At 37.5% G+C, this 18,572-nt stretch overlaps 2 protein-coding genes across 2 annotated transcripts in view; one reads left to right on the top strand and one right to left on the bottom strand.

The window, feature by feature from the left end:
• LOC126272141 (zinc finger protein 358-like) overlaps positions 1–2,886 on the top strand; it is a 64,569-nt gene extending 61,683 nt beyond the window's left edge. Inside the window, exon 7 of the mRNA XM_049974755.1 lies at positions 764–2,886. Within this exon, the coding sequence (XP_049830712.1) occupies positions 764–1,108 (345 nt within the window). The 3' untranslated portion in view covers positions 1,109–2,886. The remainder of the gene's footprint in view (positions 1–763) is intronic.
• Positions 1–18,572, bottom strand: part of LOC126273341 (dynein axonemal heavy chain 10) — a 1,458,287-nt gene that overhangs the window by 1,010,494 nt on the left and 429,221 nt on the right. The window lies entirely within an intron of this gene.

Here is an 18,572-nt window from a genome sequence, read left to right as displayed (position 1 = left end):
TATGTAATTTTTTTTTAACTATATGTAATTGTAAAAATTTAATTAACATACAAAATGTTCTATAGTTAGCCTTATACAAATTAAAAAGAGCCATCACTTTTATTGAAGGCAAATATTTGCTGTCAATTAATTATTTTATTAATGTTGTTTTTTAGCTTTTCTTGCAATATAATTGCACAGTTAAATAACATTTATACTTCCAGAAAACAAACTTTAACTTTATGTAGTATTGTAATGACTATAAATTACAGTTTACTTTATATGCAGAAATTTATAGATCTTCATTAATTTCTTGGATCTCTTCTCTCCTAAATTATTTCTTAATTTCAACCGAGCAAGACTGCAGGTGGAGAAGATTCTCTCAATGGATGCAATGGCAGGGCAAGAGATTAGGTACTAATAAAGTTTTAAATCAATAAATCATAGGAATTAAAATTGAACTGCTTAATCATCAGTATGGGGGGGGGGGGCAATAAAACTCAATTTTACCCACTGGGTTAGGTTTTTTTTAAAGAAATGCCCCGGCTTTTCTCAACTGTGATCTGCAAGTATTTATGCAACTGAAGTATAAGTTATTCTCCTCCTTTTAAATATATGCATGATAACTACAGTTATTATAATACTATAACTGATATAAACAAACCTGTTAATCATTCTCCTCCTCCTTAATCTTAAAGATTAATGCAGTGTTAAGATTTTGATTTTTTTTAGCAATGATATGAATTAAAATGTCATATGAGTCAATGAATGCTTTCTCTTTCAGGTGCTGGATGCAGAGGTTGAAGTAGATCCATCTGAAGTCGTAACAGAAGAAATACAGGCTACCACAGAGACAGCAGAAGGGACATCTTTAGGAGCTCTAGTGGAAGCTATAAGATCTGCAGGCTACTGTGTGCACGAGGATGGCGAGCGCATAGTCATCACTTCAGAATTAGGGGATGTTGACGAAGGAGTGATTGAAGTGGAACCTCAGCAAGTGGTCCATCAGGAAATTGTTTACCGGGAAGAAGGAGACTGTGAGGTTGCATCACCCCCATATGTCCTGCTTGAGGAGACAGCAGAGGTGGTCACAGAAGTTGCTACTGAAATAGTATCATCTGATTCTTGAGGTCAGTGTAGCCACCTGCCAGCTGCTCCTCAGCATTATGTTCTGCTTGAGGAGACTGGCAGAGTGGTATCTAGTGCCATGGAAACAATCTCATGAAGCACTCACATTGAACTCAGCCACACAACTCAGGGAACAAGGTGAATGTAATGTGTGGCATGCAACTTTAACTATTGTGGCTTTTGACGAGAGTGCACAGTAAATAATCAAAATATTAATGTACAGAATTCTAATTAATTAATAAATATGTTTTACAGTAACCTCCAGCAGTTGCAGTTCGTTGACATTTGCTTAATTTATTGTTATTATTTATTTTTGAAACATGTCGAGGTGTAAATCTAATCTCAGATTCGCAGCAGAAAAAATTATCCTTAATTATATAATGATTTTTCCATGTTGTTGTTCTTGTCTTGGCGGTGTGCTGGAATACCCCTTTCTTCCTTCTTATTCCTTACCACTGCTAAGACAGTAACACCATTGAAAAAATTTTATATAACTGGTACAATAAATGTTTGTTTATTGTCAAAATTGCCTGGCAGTTAGGTTTATGTCTTGAAACTCATATTTAAAAAATAATTTGAAAATTAAACAAGATACAAGTACCAACTAATTATGACTAGCAGTGGTTACTGTGAAAATACATGATAATTTTAGTAAAATTCCACTATAGATAAAAACACATAACATGGCTATAAATTATTCCCATTAATACATATATTGTCAAATTTGTACGAGTTTGTTTTGTCACGCACATCTCTGTTACATACTGTTCTCTCAGATATTGTTGCTTAACAGAGTGTCTTCTATAAAGGTCTGTTAGTTGTGTCTGTTCCTTTTGTATATTATATTAAGAAGAGGCGTGGTGAAAGTGTTTTGAACATCAGAACCTGTGGCAATCAACAATCTTATAATTACATACTATGTAAATAACAATGTTGCACTTTCTGAAATATTGTATTATATTCCAATCCTTGAGCATTTATCATCTTGTCATTTTATGCCTGGAATATAATTTACAGATTATCTGATATGGTAAATTGTTGTTTAACCCTATAGTATGATTTGACATTATGATGTCATGACTGAGTATTCTGTACAATTTTAAAACATAGCAAGTGTCCACAGTTAACTGTGGATTCATAGGTGGAACAACATACATTTTTATTTGAGTGTTAGATTTAAAATGTATCAGATGAACACTTACATTGTTTTTATGACTTTTTATTTCCTTTGAAAACTGAGCAGTTTGTTTTAAAACAAGTTATGTAAGGAAAAATAGAAGTGTGTGTGAGTGTGTGTGTGTGTGTGTGTGAGAGAGAGAGAGAGAGAGAGAGAGAGAGAGAGAGAGAGAGAGAGAGAGAGAGAGAGAGAGAGAGAGAGAGAGAGAGAGAGAGAGAGGGGGGGGGGGGGGGTGTCACTGTTGATGTAATGTTGATGACAATGGTGAAAGAAAGAAGTGAACTGTTCTTCACTTTCTACCGGTCATAACTGGAGCTTGATGGTATTTTTGTGAAGCTAGTCAAGCATACAACGATGTCATCATGCAGATGAATATTTTAATACACACAAAGATTATGTATAGTCTCAAAAAATGAGAAACCTACAATATCTTAAGTCACCATAGAGTACAATTTTGTAGCATTAAATTATCTGTGATATTGTAAATAAAATTTTGTTATTTGTTAAAGCAGGCTGACTTCAGTGTTTGCCCCTGCCTTTGTATGCTAGTCATGTACTAATTTTTCAATTCCGTTCATTAAATGAATAACATAGTCTCACGATACGTTCTCTATGTAAACTTAAAATTTCTCCAGATGATAAGAAGTGCCATTGTGGTGAAATAGTTCACATTTATAAAATTCAGTCCTAAGAGTGTCTCTGTTGTTTGATCCACGAAGACCAGTAACATCAATGAAAGACTTATAATGAAGTATTTTGACCATAATATTAGTCTGCGAGATCTTACATTGCTGTAGCACACAGTAGCAGCAAATTCTTGAGAAATACCCATTTCTATCTATAAATATGTCTATGACCTCTCAACATGTAATGCATGATTTATGCAGTTGCATGTATGCAACAAAAAGGGATGGAAGGTAAATGCACGACACTTTAAAAATGAGCTCTGTTGACTGAGGGAGAGAACCCATACAGAAGACAAGTTGGGAAACCTTGATATTGCAGCTCCTCTTATAGGGGAGTATTTTATACACAGAGCTGGTATCATGTTTGGTGTACTAGCACAGAAATGGACAAGGAGGAACTTTAATTGCAGACATATGACGAGTTGAAGGTTTAGGATCAGAAGAAGGGAAATTGATTAATATTCTTGAAGAATAATAAGTAAATATTGCATTAGTGCCCAATGAAGCATTTGAGTGGAAAATACGCCTTGTAGGTATTAAAAACTTACTACAGGTTTTAATGTCGTACAGTGAAATACAAGCACTGAGCAAACTAGTATTTCCATGTTAATAGGTGGAAAAAATTACAAAATCTTATTAGGGAACATACTTTTATGAATGAAAGAATGCTATCAGTATAATATAAGTATGCTTCAGTGACCATAATTACAAAAAACTTCAGGAATAGCTTTGAAAATCAAGTAACACAGATTATCAATGACTGTAGGTGTCCTAATTGCTAGAACTTGGTAGGCAAACTCTGGGAAAAACTAAAAATTAAAGGAGAGGAACACCTCTATGGAAATGGAGAGAAGAGTTTTTTAATATCAGTTAACTAAAAATGGAATATACCAACCTCTGAAAAAGAGATGTACTCAAATTTATGTGGTTATCCATTTATTATTGATTATATAATAGGAAATAAAAAGTTAACTTTAAATTTACCATAGATTTCAATGCGAGATGCTTATAATAGTTTCCACAATGAAACTTTAGTCTCAAAACCTGGCAGAAAATCCAAAGAGACTCTGGTTGTATGTAAAGTGTGCTGGTGGGAGTTACTAAACACAGCCTTTCAAAATTCATTCACCAAAGAAGACAAAGTAAATATTCTAGAATTCAAATTGAAAACAGCTGCCAACATGAGTAACTTAGAAGTAGATATTCTTGGATTAGTGAAGCAACTTCAGTCACTTAATAAAAGCAAGTCTTCTGGTCCAGACTATTTACCAGTTACGTTCCTTCCAGAGTACGCTGATACAATAGCTCCATACTTAACAACATATACAACTGCTCACTAAACAAAAGATCTGTGCCCAAGACTGTAAACTTTATATAATCTGAGCAGCCATTTTAGGTTGTCTGCAGACGATGCTGTCGTTTATCGTCCAATGAAGTCAGCAGAATATCAAAACAAACTGCAAAACGATTTAGAAAAAATATCTGTATGGTGCAAAAATTGACAACTTACCCTGAATAATGAAAGTTGTGAGGTCATCTAAATAAGTGCTAAAAGGAGTCCGGTAAACTTTGGTTACACAATAAATCAGTCAAATCTAAAGGCTGTAAATTCAACTAAATACCTAGGAATTACAGTTGTGAAAGAACACACAGAAAATGTTGTGGAGAAGGCAAAACCAAAGACAAGAGTTTTATGGGCAAAACACTCAGAAAATGTAGCAGACCCAGTAAAGAGACTGCATACGCTACACTTGTCTGTCCTCTTTTGGAGTACTGCTGCACAGTCTGGGAGCCTTACCAGATAGAAATAATGGATTACACTGAGAAAGTTCAATGAAGAGGAGTACATTTTGTATTATCCTGATATAGGGGAGAGTACATCATGGACATGATACAATATTTGTGATGGACGTCATCAAAACAAAGGTGTTTTTCCTTGCAGTGGAACCTTCTTGCAAAATTTTCTTTCACCAGCTTTCTCCTCCGTCTGCAAAAATATTTTGTTGGTGCTGACCTACACAGGGAGAAACAAGCATCATACAAAATAAGGGAAATGAGAGGTTGCACAGAAAGATATACCTGAGTCCTTTTCAGGGCCACAGTAAATGATTGTATACAGGGTGTCCCATTTATGTTGATCACCCTAAATAACTGTTTGTCCAGATGCAAATTACAAAATGTTTCAAGCAAATGTTCTTTAGCCATCAGGGGAAATCAATCAGCATGACTGCCTTCGTGGTAGCTTTGTTTTTTTACAAAGATACGAACAACAGTATGACTTTTTTTTAAATGGCACCCTGTATTTTTACTCGGTAATTCATTTCCTCTCCTAAAGACCTATTCAAAAATGTATCACAGTGTACCATTCACTGAAACACTATGTTATTAATTACATAACACAACACCGACTTCGAGCCCAGGATCACAAACTCATCCACCTGCTGGAATTGTGAGAAAACAAATGAAAACCAAGTAAAAACATAACACAAAATTGACTTTTGACTCTCCTGTACCATTGCCCAGGAGTAGAACATTCAAAGGTGCTCAGAGTGGTGACTCTAGACACTGATACAGTTGTGCACTCATGGAATGAAAGAATTATTTACTGCTTCCAGTGTTGCTTGCTGAAGAGAATTACAAGCAAGCACAGAACGTTCCTGCATGTCCTCTGGAGTAGTTGGAATATTGCGATAGAATACATCTTCAATGCATCCCCAAAGGAAAAAGTCCAGAGGATTTAAATTAGGAGACCTAGCAGGCCAAGTAACTGTTCCTTCTTGACCAGTCTGTCTGGCAGGATACCTTCAGGTCAGAACACGACTTGCACGCAAGTGCTGGACATCCATCATGTTGATACCACATAAGCATTCTGGTTCTTAGCGCACTTCATCCAGATAAGGAGGAAGAATTCATCTGAAGAAGTTGGTATACACTGTGATGTTTTGACTACCATTGGTGAAATAAGAGCGAATAATTGTAGTACCAAGCATCCTACACCATACGTAACTCTCCATTGACACTGATGTTCCACCTGTCTAAGTCATTGTGGGTTGTCGCTGGACTAATAATGCATGTTCCTTGTATTTACCTGTCCTTTGTTTGAGAAGGAACATTCAGCAGTAAATAGAACATTGGAAAAGTAGTTCGGGTTGGTGAGGATTTGCCACTGTGCCCTCAGACAGAACTGTACGCACTTCTGGAAATCATTCCCATGCAATTCTTGATGTAGGTGTACATGCTAAGGATGGAACCGGTGATGTGTAAGAATGCCAATCTCGAGTTCAAGCTGCCATGTACTAACATGTGGATTCCTAGCAACAGAAGTGAGACCAGTAACTTTGGCAGCTTTGTCTGTACGAGTGCTATGACAATTGCATTGTCGTGGGTTGAAACTTCCCGTTTCCTGAAGCGTCGCAACAAGATGAGAAAAAAGCTGTTGGGAAGGTGGGTTCTTGTCAGGATATCACTCTCTGTACAGTTCTGCTGCCTGAATAGCATTTCGCCCATGTTATGTCGATGCAGTTTGTAGGAAGGACAGCCTTTTCTGTATGCCTACTGTACACAACAGTATTTAAAAGGACTACACTACTATACTAAATGTACCCGAACATAAAAAATCAGTATCTCAATTACTGTTCTGCTGCCTTACATACCCCATAGGTGAGTAGCATTTCTACCTTCTCTTCATTAGTGTACATTCTACACACACAACTCTTCAACTGATGATGGTTGACGGAATGACGAGTGTTCATCCTACTTATGTTTACATTTGTCCTCTATCAGTGTCAGCACATGGACGTGTTCCATTACCTCGAGTACCTGCACTAAGCACTGGGAGTGTCAATGTTAGTGTTGTGTTATGTAATTAATAACGTTGTGTTTCAGTGAATGGTACACTTTGATACATTTTTGAATAGGTCTTTAGGAGAGGAAACGAATTACTGAAGAAAAAATACAGGGTGCCATTTAAAAAAGTCATACCGCTGTTCATCTCTGTAAAAAAAAAATTAAAAAAAAAAAGCTACAACGAAGGCAATCATGCTGACTGATGTCCCCCTGATGGCTAAAGAACATTTGCTTGCCCTGATGGCTAAAGAACATTTGCTTGAAACATTTGTAATTTGCATCTGGACAAACAGTTATTTAGGGTGGTCAAGATAAATGGGACACTCTGTATATTAACACCAGCCGAAGAAGAAATGCTACAAGAACTATACAGTCAGCACCAGTGGCATATACTGTGCATACAGAAGACACACAGAAGTTGTGACATGCACGGACCAAAACTAGACAGAATGCGTCTCGCCATTGAAAGACCACATGATAAATCTGGAAGCACTATCTTTGTTCATCCAGATATTATCCACAGCATTAACAGGGGAAAACAACATTGAAATTCTTACTCTAGAAACAGTTAATTGCACCATAAAATTGCTTTATAAACCACCTGATGCTGAATTCATTGTTAACAAACCACCCAATTTTCTAAATAAACATGCAGATTGTGATTGGTGATTTCAATGGTCATAGTACCATTTGGTTCTATGTTCATTAAGATGAGAATGGGACAGCAATACACGTATGGGCAGAAGTAAGTCACCTGACTTTAATCCATGATGCAAAACTGCCTTGATCTTTTAACAGCGGCAGGTGGTGGCAAGCTTACAATCTTGACCTAATTTTTGGTAGCAGCAGTATCAGCCAACAATCTATCTGCTCCCTAATACCCAACTCGCAGCATGGACCAATATTATGTCAATTAGTTGCTGCTATAAGATGACAGAAGGTAGGGATGGGCTATGATCGCGCGACGCGAAGGCAATTTCTCGAGAATTTCTCGGGTACGCTCGAGAAGCTGACTGTGCTGCGCTCTCTGAGAAATTGCGCAAACCTTCAGTACACGAAGCACTGACCCGCAGCAGTCGTACGTACGTGCTCGGAAAACTTTGAAATTCTATGATTGATATCAACTGTACTACCGTTATTAATGTGTACTGAAGTATTAGTATATGTCTCATAACACAAAAATCATAGAATTGTTGTTTAAAGCAAAGCACAGACTCGCATAAAACAGAAGCTTTATTCTTACAAAATAAATTACCTTGGACATTCTGCATGTATGCATGCATGCTGAAACGTAAAAGAAGAGTGCTATAGCCTTTTATATACAGAAACTGCGTACATGCGTTTACTTATTGAAGAAAGAACAGAAACAAAAGTTGTTCAGCAGAACGCATTTTTACATCCCATTGCTACACTGCCGTCGATTTTTGTTTAGAAATATGATTTTAATAACCAATTGACCTTTTAGTCTGCTTCTTTATTTGTTTATAAGTAGTCCTGTTTTCGAAAATATTCTTTCACTGGGAACAGAAGTTGCAAGTATTGCAAGATATTTTTTTGCCTCGACAGCTAGACCCGTGTAACTGTTTTCCATTTTTTCCCCCAGCAGTGTAAAGGATTATCCGTATGGTTCTTCCCCCTCCAGTTCTATGCTATCACAACTGTTTTTCATTAGACTTTTATTGGAAACGTCTTCATTAAAAGAAGCCCATAAGGAACTACTGGCGTTTTGTTCGAAATGGTACTTGTGGCTAGTGTCGTTAGCAGCCGAATGAGTAGATCGTACGGTCTCTACCACGTTTATGCACTCTGCAACTAGGCTTGCAACGGCATGTTTTGAATGAATGGGATTCGTAAATCGTAACGTTTTGAATCTTGGGCCGGGAACTGAGGCAATGGTATGTACGTTGTTTGTTTCTATTAATACCTAGCCGGGCTATTAATGAGTTGTGCATATGTTGCTGTAGCTCTTGCGCTGTCGTAGAGCCCACTTCCCATTGCATATGTTTAGGATTAGCTGCCTGATTATTGGAATAGCTTTCGAAAGAGAGGTATAGTTTTCAGTTGAGATTTCACTTGTTACTACTTCAAATGGCTCCAGTACACATACACATTCGCTCAAAATTCGCCACTCGTCAGCTGTGAGGATCTCCACACCTGAATACAAAGTTGATAAACAGGCTGCAATCCATTCCTTGTGCTCCACTAGACGTTGTAGCATATAAAACGTACTTTTCCATAGGGTTTCGGTTTCCTGAATCAATTTATGAACAGGTTTTTTCATTAGATCCTGGATCTCATGGAGTTTTTCATTAGCATTGCAACTTGTTTAAAATGCCTTTTCCCGCATTGTACAGAGCTCACTGTTGCTGTTGAAAGAAATTTTCACAACTAAATTGATGGTGTGTGCTAAACAAGGCACATGTTGCATATCTATGTTGCCACTGTGAATAAGTTGTATGGCTGCCGTCATGTTACTGGCGTTTTTAGTTGTGATGCTTACAACTTTGTTTTCATGTTCCATTTTGCAATCATGTTATCTAATGCCTCATTAATATTTCGCGCTGTATGCTTTTCTGGGAAACGGAATGTCTCGAGAGCTAAAGGTTTCAGGCACCAATTAGTGTTAATGAAATGACCAGTTACAGCAATATATGCCTCACTATTGAGTGAGGTCCAAATATCGGTCGTTAAAGAAACACAAGCAGAGTCTTCCACCGCCAAGTTTACAGCCTCTTTCTGTTTATGGTAATCGTCCTCAATTATGAGGCGCAACTTTTTTCGCTCTGGTATCGAGTATTGTGGGTCCAACTGTGAAACAAAACGTCGAAAACCAGTGTCATCGACGATTGAAAGCGGTTGAAAATCGTCTGTTATCATGGCCACTGGTGCTTCATCTAGCTGTTGTTGCCGTTTACTTCCCTTTATGAAGAGAAACGTAAGATTTAGATCAGTGCTCCTGCGAGGGGATACGTTATGCTCGACAAGTAGTCCAATAAAATTACATATCGTATCGTGCAAAAGCTAGGATAGTATAGGTTTGATTTTGGGGTATGTTGTATGTTATCGGAGTACGATTAAAAATTCAATGTTTTTTAAGCGTGGCGGACCGCTTCAGACAGTATCCGAACTTTTGCACGGAATTCACCGTTTGTACCATAGGTACCTGGATATTTTGTCTGCCTCGCACTATTTGAAGAATGAGCCTCTGTATCCATGGAAGTCGCTGTTTTATTGCCCGATAAATTGTGCAGTTTAAGATGTCTAATCATGCCCGTTGTATTTTTTGATACATTACGGAGATTTTTACGACAAATGTTGCAAGTAACGTTATCTCCATCCTCCGTAAAGTATTGCCGGCACCATGACATTCGTTTTCGAGTTTCCATATTGATTTGAATAACAACTTTAGTCGAATGAAACCTGAGACATACTCGTTACGAGCACAGCGAGCAGCGAGCGTGTTTGTCTAGCGGCATTCAATTCATAAAACAACAGCGGCGCGGCGTATGTTGTCGCAGCCAACTGGCGCGCAGCGACACACGCCGCCGAGCCATTTCTCGTGAGCTTCTCGAGAACTGCTTGAGCACTAGAGGCTCGAGAAATTCTCGAGACGCCACGCCTCGCCGTCCCATCACTGTCAGTAGGGAACTTTTCAGAGAAGGTTTAATTTTAGGAAGGCTGATTGGGCATCGAAGTATCTTATATAAAACTAATACCTGAATGCTATGGTACCTTTGTGGTGGCTGTAAAGAGATGTTCGAGAATATCTATCCCTCATGGATGTTGAACATCTTATATCCCCGGGCTTACTTCAGACCAAGCCACCCTACTAGCAGAATACAGCTTCGTATTTGAAGAAAACCCTTTCAGTGAAGCACCTGTGGAAGCAGGGAACAAGCTTATTTCCTCAATAAGGGAGACGAAATGGGATAAGTGGATAAAAACTATAGAAACTTGGGTCTGAAAAGAGACAGTCATAAGGCTTGGAGACTTGTGATGCACCTAAAGAATGATCCAACTAAGACCATTAAACATCATAATATCACTGCCAATCAAATAGCACATCAGTTACTGATGAACGGGAAGCCAACACACAAATCACAAAAACCAAAATTACAAAGGGAAGAGCAAGAGGAAAGTAATGACCTTACATCATCATTCAGCATGGAAGAACTGCAGAAGACTATCAAACAAAGTAAAAAAAGGCAAATCAGCTGGCTTGGATGATATACGAACTGAGCAAAGCAAAAACTTCAGTTTAAATACAAAGAAATGGATTCTCCAACATTTTGATAACTGTGTAAGCAGAAACCAAATTCCAAAGATATGGCACAAGAGTCAAGTGATTGTTTTGCTGAAACCAGGCAAAGAAGGAAATCATCCTAAGAATTTTAGACCAGTTGCAGTACCATGTCATGTTTACAAATTGCTGGAAAGACTGATTTTACATTGCCTATCACCTGCAATTGACCCCTCACTTATACCTCAGCAGTCTGGATTTCATCCAGATAGAAGCTATACTGGAAAATTCCTAAATCTCACACAGTTTATAGAAGATGGCTTAGAAACTCAACACATGACTGGAGTGTCATTTGTCAACTTATCAGTGGCATATGATACAGTCAGTCACCAGATACTACCAGTCAAGATCTACAGTCTGACCAAAGATTTAGGTCTAACCAGACCCACTGCCTCCCTTCTGCAGAATTGCAGGTTCTTCGTCGACTCAAGGACAGCATAGTCGATGGAGACTACAGAAGAATGGCCTCCCACAAGGAAGTGTTTTGGCACCAGTTCCATTTAATAGGTACATGAATGACCAACCTATAGCCCCAAACACGAGGAGTTTCTTATATGCTGATGACCTCTCTCTAGCCACCCAGAGTACAGATTTTGAATCAGTGGAGAACAACCTCACGAATGCCCTTGAAGATCTGTCCAGATCCAACAACACAAACCAGCTTAAACCAAACCCTTCAAAGACCCAAGTGTGTGTTTTCCATTTGACAAATAAGGAAGCCACTCAAGTTGAAAATAGTATGGTCAGGGGTCAAACTGGAACACTATGAGACTCCAAAATACCTGCAAGTGACACTTGACAGATCCCTCATTTTCAAAAAGCACAGCATGAAATGCAAGTTGAAAGTTGCCACCAGGAACAATATCCTACGGAAACTGGTCCTACCACAGAGGGGTAGACAACCTGAAACAAACGAACATCTGCAATGGCACTATGCTATTCTGCAGCAGAGTATGCCTGTCCTGTTTGGTATAATTCAACTCATGCTAAACAGGTGGATGAAGCTCTCAATGAAACCTGCAGAATTATAACAGGTTGATTGAAATCCACTCCAGGCGAATGGCTTTACCACACCTTGCAGGAATAGCACCACCACCTGTTCGAAGAGAGATAGCTGCGAACAAGGAAAGAAAGGCAGTGGAAAAAGAAATTTCCCATCCTCCGTAAGGGCACGAACTGCATCCGCAACGACTGAAGTCAAGGAAGGGTTTCCTTAGCATATCAAAGGAACTTAGAACTACTGCTGAAGAAGCCAGGTTACAACTGTGGAGGACTACAACCTACTTCCCCCTGGTTGGAAAAAGAGTTGTTGAAGCTTTACCTCCAGGCCATGACAGGGATTGAATAAACTGAGATCCGGAGTTGGAAGATCAAAAGTTAACTTGGCAAGATGGGGATATACGATCCAAATGATATTCAGTGTGACTGTGGAGAAGAACAGACAGTTCGGCACTTGCTTCTGTGTCGCTAGTGCCCAGTCTGCTGCACAGAAGATGATCTTCAACAAGCAACAGAAAATTCACTGGAAGTGGCCAAGTTGTGGTCAAAAGTAATGTAACCATAACTGTGTAAAATGGATGTATGTGTACCTGTATGTTTCTGACATGAGAATAATGATAACAGAAAGATATAGGTGTTCCTTTTTTTTACACACTGTTTGAGATTGCAATAACAGAGAATTGTTGTGAAGGTGGTTCAATGATCCATCTGCCAGTCACTTAAGTCTGATTTGCGGAGTATTGATGTAGATGAAACTCCAAGAGCATTTGACACACATATATACCAGTGAAGAAATGTTAGGAAGGATCATAACTTTGTTAAATTTTGACAAGATGTTGAGTAGATCGAAAAGTGAGAAAAGAAATTTAGTCTCAGTGCACAAATTTCAAGAACAATGCAGACTTTCTGTAGAAATAGCAAAAGTACCAGCCAAAGAAAAAACAGAATGAAAGAACTTTGGAGACACACAGCAGATTCAGCCTATGATGCTTTATGTACAAAATTTCAGAAAGAATGGTAAAGATTACCATAAATGAAGACTATTGAGATAAAGTGAGACATTGATGAGAGAAGCAGGACACCCAGAAATTACTTATTACAGTGTATTGCAAAGCAAAAATAGCATTTAACAAGAAATAAATTAAAATTAATGATAAAAAGAGCATACAATTTACTGCATGGGAACGTTTACAAGCTAAATCAAAATGGAGAATGATATAATTTGTTCAAAAGTCATATTGCACCACTGTCACGACTTGAGTAGGAGCATGTAGAGGAACTGTGACTGAAGTTTAAAAGAGTAGCTGACTATGTACTTATGTATCTGGTAGAATAGTTCATGTTGGGGGGGGGGGGGGGGGACCCTGCAAAGTATACAATCTATGAAGGGACCTTCTAAAGGAACAGTAGCTATTAAAAAGTAAATGAAAAATGAACCACAGTCCCATAAATAGATAATTGCTAAACCAAATATCTGTAGCGGAACCTAATGAAAAGACTTTAGTTTATCCATTTTAGTTGCAGTTGAGTTGGCTATGGATTATAATATTTTAAGAAAGAACTCACAAAACCAAAAGAAATTGTGCTCGTATATAAAGACCGTCAGTGGCATCACAGTTAAAAACCTTATACTCATGGATGGGATAGGCACTGAAACTGAAGGCAATAAAGCAAAAGTAAGAGTGCTGACTTCAGTTCTCAAATGTTCATTTACTAACAAGGGGAGGTCACGACGCTGAGATCACGGATTTACTTCAAAATTTGTACACCTTTAGTAGGCTATTAAGACAATATAATGTGCAAGTAGAAATGTCCAGTACTCTGACAATTCCCAGAAAATCTCAAGAAAAGTTTTATGCCTCTGTTATGTGGCTTATGTATCTGTGTGTAGGTGCCGGATGTTAGAGTCCATGGTGGTTAAGTTATTAGCATTTGAGCTTTGCGAGTTGAACGTGTAGGTGGTGACAATTCAACTCCACCCTGAACTGAATTATTAATCCTCCCTCCCCTCCCCCATCACTGGTCAATTTATTTGATTTATATGACATTTAAGGGGCAATGCAATAATAAAAAAACACATGTAGTTACATGAAGTTTCAATTTATGTTTTCCATGTCTGCATGACATCTTAAATGTGATACCGACAGCACTCCTGACAAGTAATTTTACATTATCCTTGTGTTCTGATTGTCAATAACGTCATTCTCATAATTGTTTATCAAGGTTTGATGTGGGATTTCAAAACCTATCCCTTGTCCTTGAAAATTTAATTAGAAATAGTAAACAGTCAAATAACAAATGAAATTCACAACAACTTCATGAAAACGCATATGGTCTGTTTTTGTTTTTTTTTTGTCATTATATTACCTCTCAAATGTCATAAAGTAAATAATGTGACCAGTGATGAAAAAAATAGATTAAAAAGTAAGTATTAACAGGATTCAAACTGCCACTTCATCCACAACTCACTCGCAGAGCGCAAACGCTACCATTTGACCACAATGATTCCTGACATCTGGCAGATTCGAGCTACAACGGTTACATCATATACGCATAAAACTTCTCTCGCGATTTTCTCAGGATTGGCACAGTAGTGCATCTTACTACTTGCATGCTATGTAGTTTTCCTGGCCTACTAAAGGTGTACAACGTTGGAAGTAAAACCATGATCCCAACGTCATGGCGTCCCCTTGTCAGTAAAATACAGAATCATTGCTCCAGTTAATTTCCACTTCATTGTAAAGATGAGTTATATTAAACAATGGAAAGTCCATGTTGGAATATCAACAATGTTATGAAAATGATAGACTGCCACTCATCATAAAGATCACATGTTGAGTTGCAGACAGGAATGATGGTCAAAGCCTCCTTCAGAAATGATAAACAAACACACACATATGACTGCAATCTTTGGCCTCTCGGGCTAAATGACAGCATTCTTTACCGTTAAAGGCTTTGAGTGAAAGCTCTTATGTAGTCTTTTTCACTGTGCCTATCTACAAGTCAACATGTCATTTTTATGTTGGGTACCAATCTTTCCTTTTTGTAATATTGTTTATATTAATATCAGTACTGAAAAAAATTAAACAAAGCTCCAGGGCCCAATGAAATCTCTATCAGGTTCTAAACAAAACATTTTCTGAGTTGGCCTCTCATTTAACTATAATGCCCCATAGACCCCTACAACATGAACCTGTCTCCTGTAGTTGGAAGAATGTAAACAGCACCTGTCTTCAAGAAGCTTCCTAAAACCACTGCCCAATATCTTTTACATCCATCTGTTGAAGAATCTTAGAACATATTCTAAACCCTCAAATATAATTCCCACCATGCCAACCACCATGAACTCTGAAAACATTGATCACATGAAACCCAAATAAAGCATTTGACTTGGTAACAAACCAGTAGTTATTAACACAGTATCATTAAATAGGGCACCAAACAAAATTTGTGACTGGATTGAGGATTTCTTGGTAGGCAGGATACAGCATGTTATATTGGTTGGAGAGTTATTGACAGAACTAGAAGTAATTTCCAGTGTGCTCCAGAAAAATGTGTTGTGATTCTTGTTCTTCACATCGTACATTAATGAGCTGCAGCAGTATTAATACTAACCTCCAACTTTTGGCAGTTGAAGCACAGTGTGATCACTGCCTGAAGAAATCTGCACAGATATTCAGTCAAGTCTTGATAGGATTTCAAGGATGTGAAAAGATTAGCTTCTTGCTTTAAATGTATAGAAAAGTAAACTTGTGCACTTACAGATTGAGTCACAATTGGATTCAGTCAAATGATACAAATAATGGATGACAGTTTGTAGATATATGAAATGGAATAGCTTCCATTCCAGTAAGCAGTAGTAGACATCCGTTCATTTGTAGGATACCGTATAGAACTCTCCAGGGATATTTTAACATATTCAAAGAGGGTCAGTATGTATGGTCAAAGGTTTGTTTGATTCTTAGGAAACTGAAAAAGCTGAACTGGCAGATGCATGAAGATAGACACTAAATATCCCATGAAAAATTGCTCACACAGTTTTAATAAACAGGTATAAGAGATAAATCTTGAAATATACTGCAACCTTTTTTGTATTGCTCTCATACAGACCACAAAGACAAAATTAGAGCACAAAGGCATTTAAGCAATCATTATTCCCACACTCATACACAGAAGGAATGAGAAGAAACCCTAGTAATTGGTAATAATGGGACACACTCTCTACCCCATACTTCTTAGTGGTTTGGAGAAGGTAGAAGTAGATGGACAAAACACAATACTTCATGACAGCAGTTGATTCCTTAAGAGCTAAATTTCTTTTTCCATAGGTTCTGCCTTGAGCAAACACATTTTTTCTTATTTTCTATTCATTTTTTCTTATTTTCTATTCAAACATGTTTCAGTGAAATTACAGCATCATCAGTAGGAATTTCATTTGCTTTATTGTTAACACACACTGTCATTTCTGAGCTTCTAGTATATGTTAAGAAGAAAGGAAATAAACAAAACCCACTAATGATGCTATAACTTCAGTGAAACAAGTGTGGAGAGAACAGAAGAAAAACTTGTGTTTCCTCAAGACAGTAGCTGTGCAAAAACAAACTTATTTGTAAGCAAACATGGACACAAGAGTAAGCTTCAATGTCTAGATGGGTGCTGTAAGAGTCTTTTCACTATTTGACAACAGTGATGAATTTCTGGATTTTATTATTTGACTCCACTGATTTTATTTCCTGATGAAGTAAATGTTCTTATAACACTGACAGTTCTCTATGCACCGAAACGGGTAGTTGAATAAAAATCTGTGTCAGTGCTCTTAGAGGTAAATCATGATGTTCTTCAATGAAAGATACCCTAAAAATAATTAACAGCAAAGTATTAGACTCTTGAATTTCAAAACAGGTTATCTGACACACACATTTAAAAAATCAGAAATTGGCTTATAAGCGTAAATAGATATGTTAAGGGCATAGATTTTGCATTTAAACTGTGTTGTTACATTACGTTACCATGCCAAAGAGTCAACTGTCTAAAGTTCTGTCACAACTAAAGTTATAAACAGTCATCAATGTAATTAGGCCAGACACCTTGAAGTCTTTGCAGACTGATGACCTACTTTGTAATAATAATGAATCTTCTTATCAGTAAGCTTATCACCATTAAAGTTTTTACAGACAATAAACTTGCATTTATTGAAAAACTTACAACATTGAAAGTGTCATACTGATTATTTAAAATTTCTCTAAGCACCTATCAGTTCAACCAATGGACAAAAAAGGAAAACATTCACCGAGGCAATTGAAGTGAGTAATCTTCAGATCATCATGACAAATGTAGTCTGTAGAAGTCTAAACAGATGGAAAATCTTATTGTACTCAATGCTATTGGTCAACTATTATGGAATTGGAGTTCACATCTCCTGGCAATGTAATGACAATGCTGTGTCATTAGAGAAAGTGAATTTTGGTGTAGTGACTAATTTTAGAATTCTTTTGAAGACATGTTTTATGGGTAGTGTCTCTGACTAGTAACCAAAATGTCCTGTGTCCCGGGTTCAAACCCAACCACTGTTTAAGATTTGAATAAATTAATCAACAATGGAAGCCAAGGCTCTCAGTATAAGGAATCACCAACATTCTACCAATGAGCTTGTCAAAGTGGACAGAGTTTCATACCAACCTGTTGCCCTTGGGGTGGAAAAACTGCCTATCAAACATGAAATTATCAGCAATGATCAATAGCATGAAGATACAGAAGACAATGGCAACCACAGCATTAAAGATGCACAATATGTATCCATGGGACAGTGGCCTGTAACTGAAAAAGTGTCATCATGGTCTCTCGATTGGTGAAAGGTTAATGATTAGTCCCACATTAAGACCTCTGGAACGGGAGTGTCCCCACAGAGGTAAGCATGAGAAAAGGATTGTAAACCAATCACATAATGTCAGAAGTTTAAACATAGTAGATAAGCTAGAAATTCTGAAAAGGGAGTTGCAAAAAGGGGTCAGTGAAGTAAAATGGAAAGAAGAAGGATTTTTGGTCAGACAGATATAGGGTAATGACAATATTATCAGAAAGTGGTATAACGAGTGTAGGATTTGTTATGAACGGGAAACTAGGGCAGAGAGTAAGTTACTGTAAACAATTTAGTGTGTTGCTCTTTTTTCAATTGCATGTTCAATTTGTTCTTTGAAAAAGGAGCTAACTCATAGAAAGATTTAACTGTAATCTCTTCTTCATTGATGCTATGAAAATAATCAAGTTTTTCTTTTGCTCTTGTATAATATACTGCAGCAAAATTTTCTCAACGTGGTTATTAGTCTTATTACTTTTGTCATACCTTTCTCCAGTCTACACAGGAAAAAAATTATTGTTAAAAAAAGAGAGTAGCATCCACATAGCATCAGAGAGCTCGCCCTGTCTAAATCTTTGGAATGTGATGGGTGCCAGAGAA

This window comes from Schistocerca gregaria, chromosome 5, assembly GCF_023897955.1.
Source record: "Schistocerca gregaria isolate iqSchGreg1 chromosome 5, iqSchGreg1.2, whole genome shotgun sequence".
Lineage (NCBI taxonomy): Eukaryota > Metazoa > Arthropoda > Insecta > Orthoptera > Acrididae > Schistocerca > Schistocerca gregaria.
The sequence above is the reverse complement of the archived record's forward strand: the minus strand, read 5'-3'. Positions and strand labels throughout refer to the sequence as shown.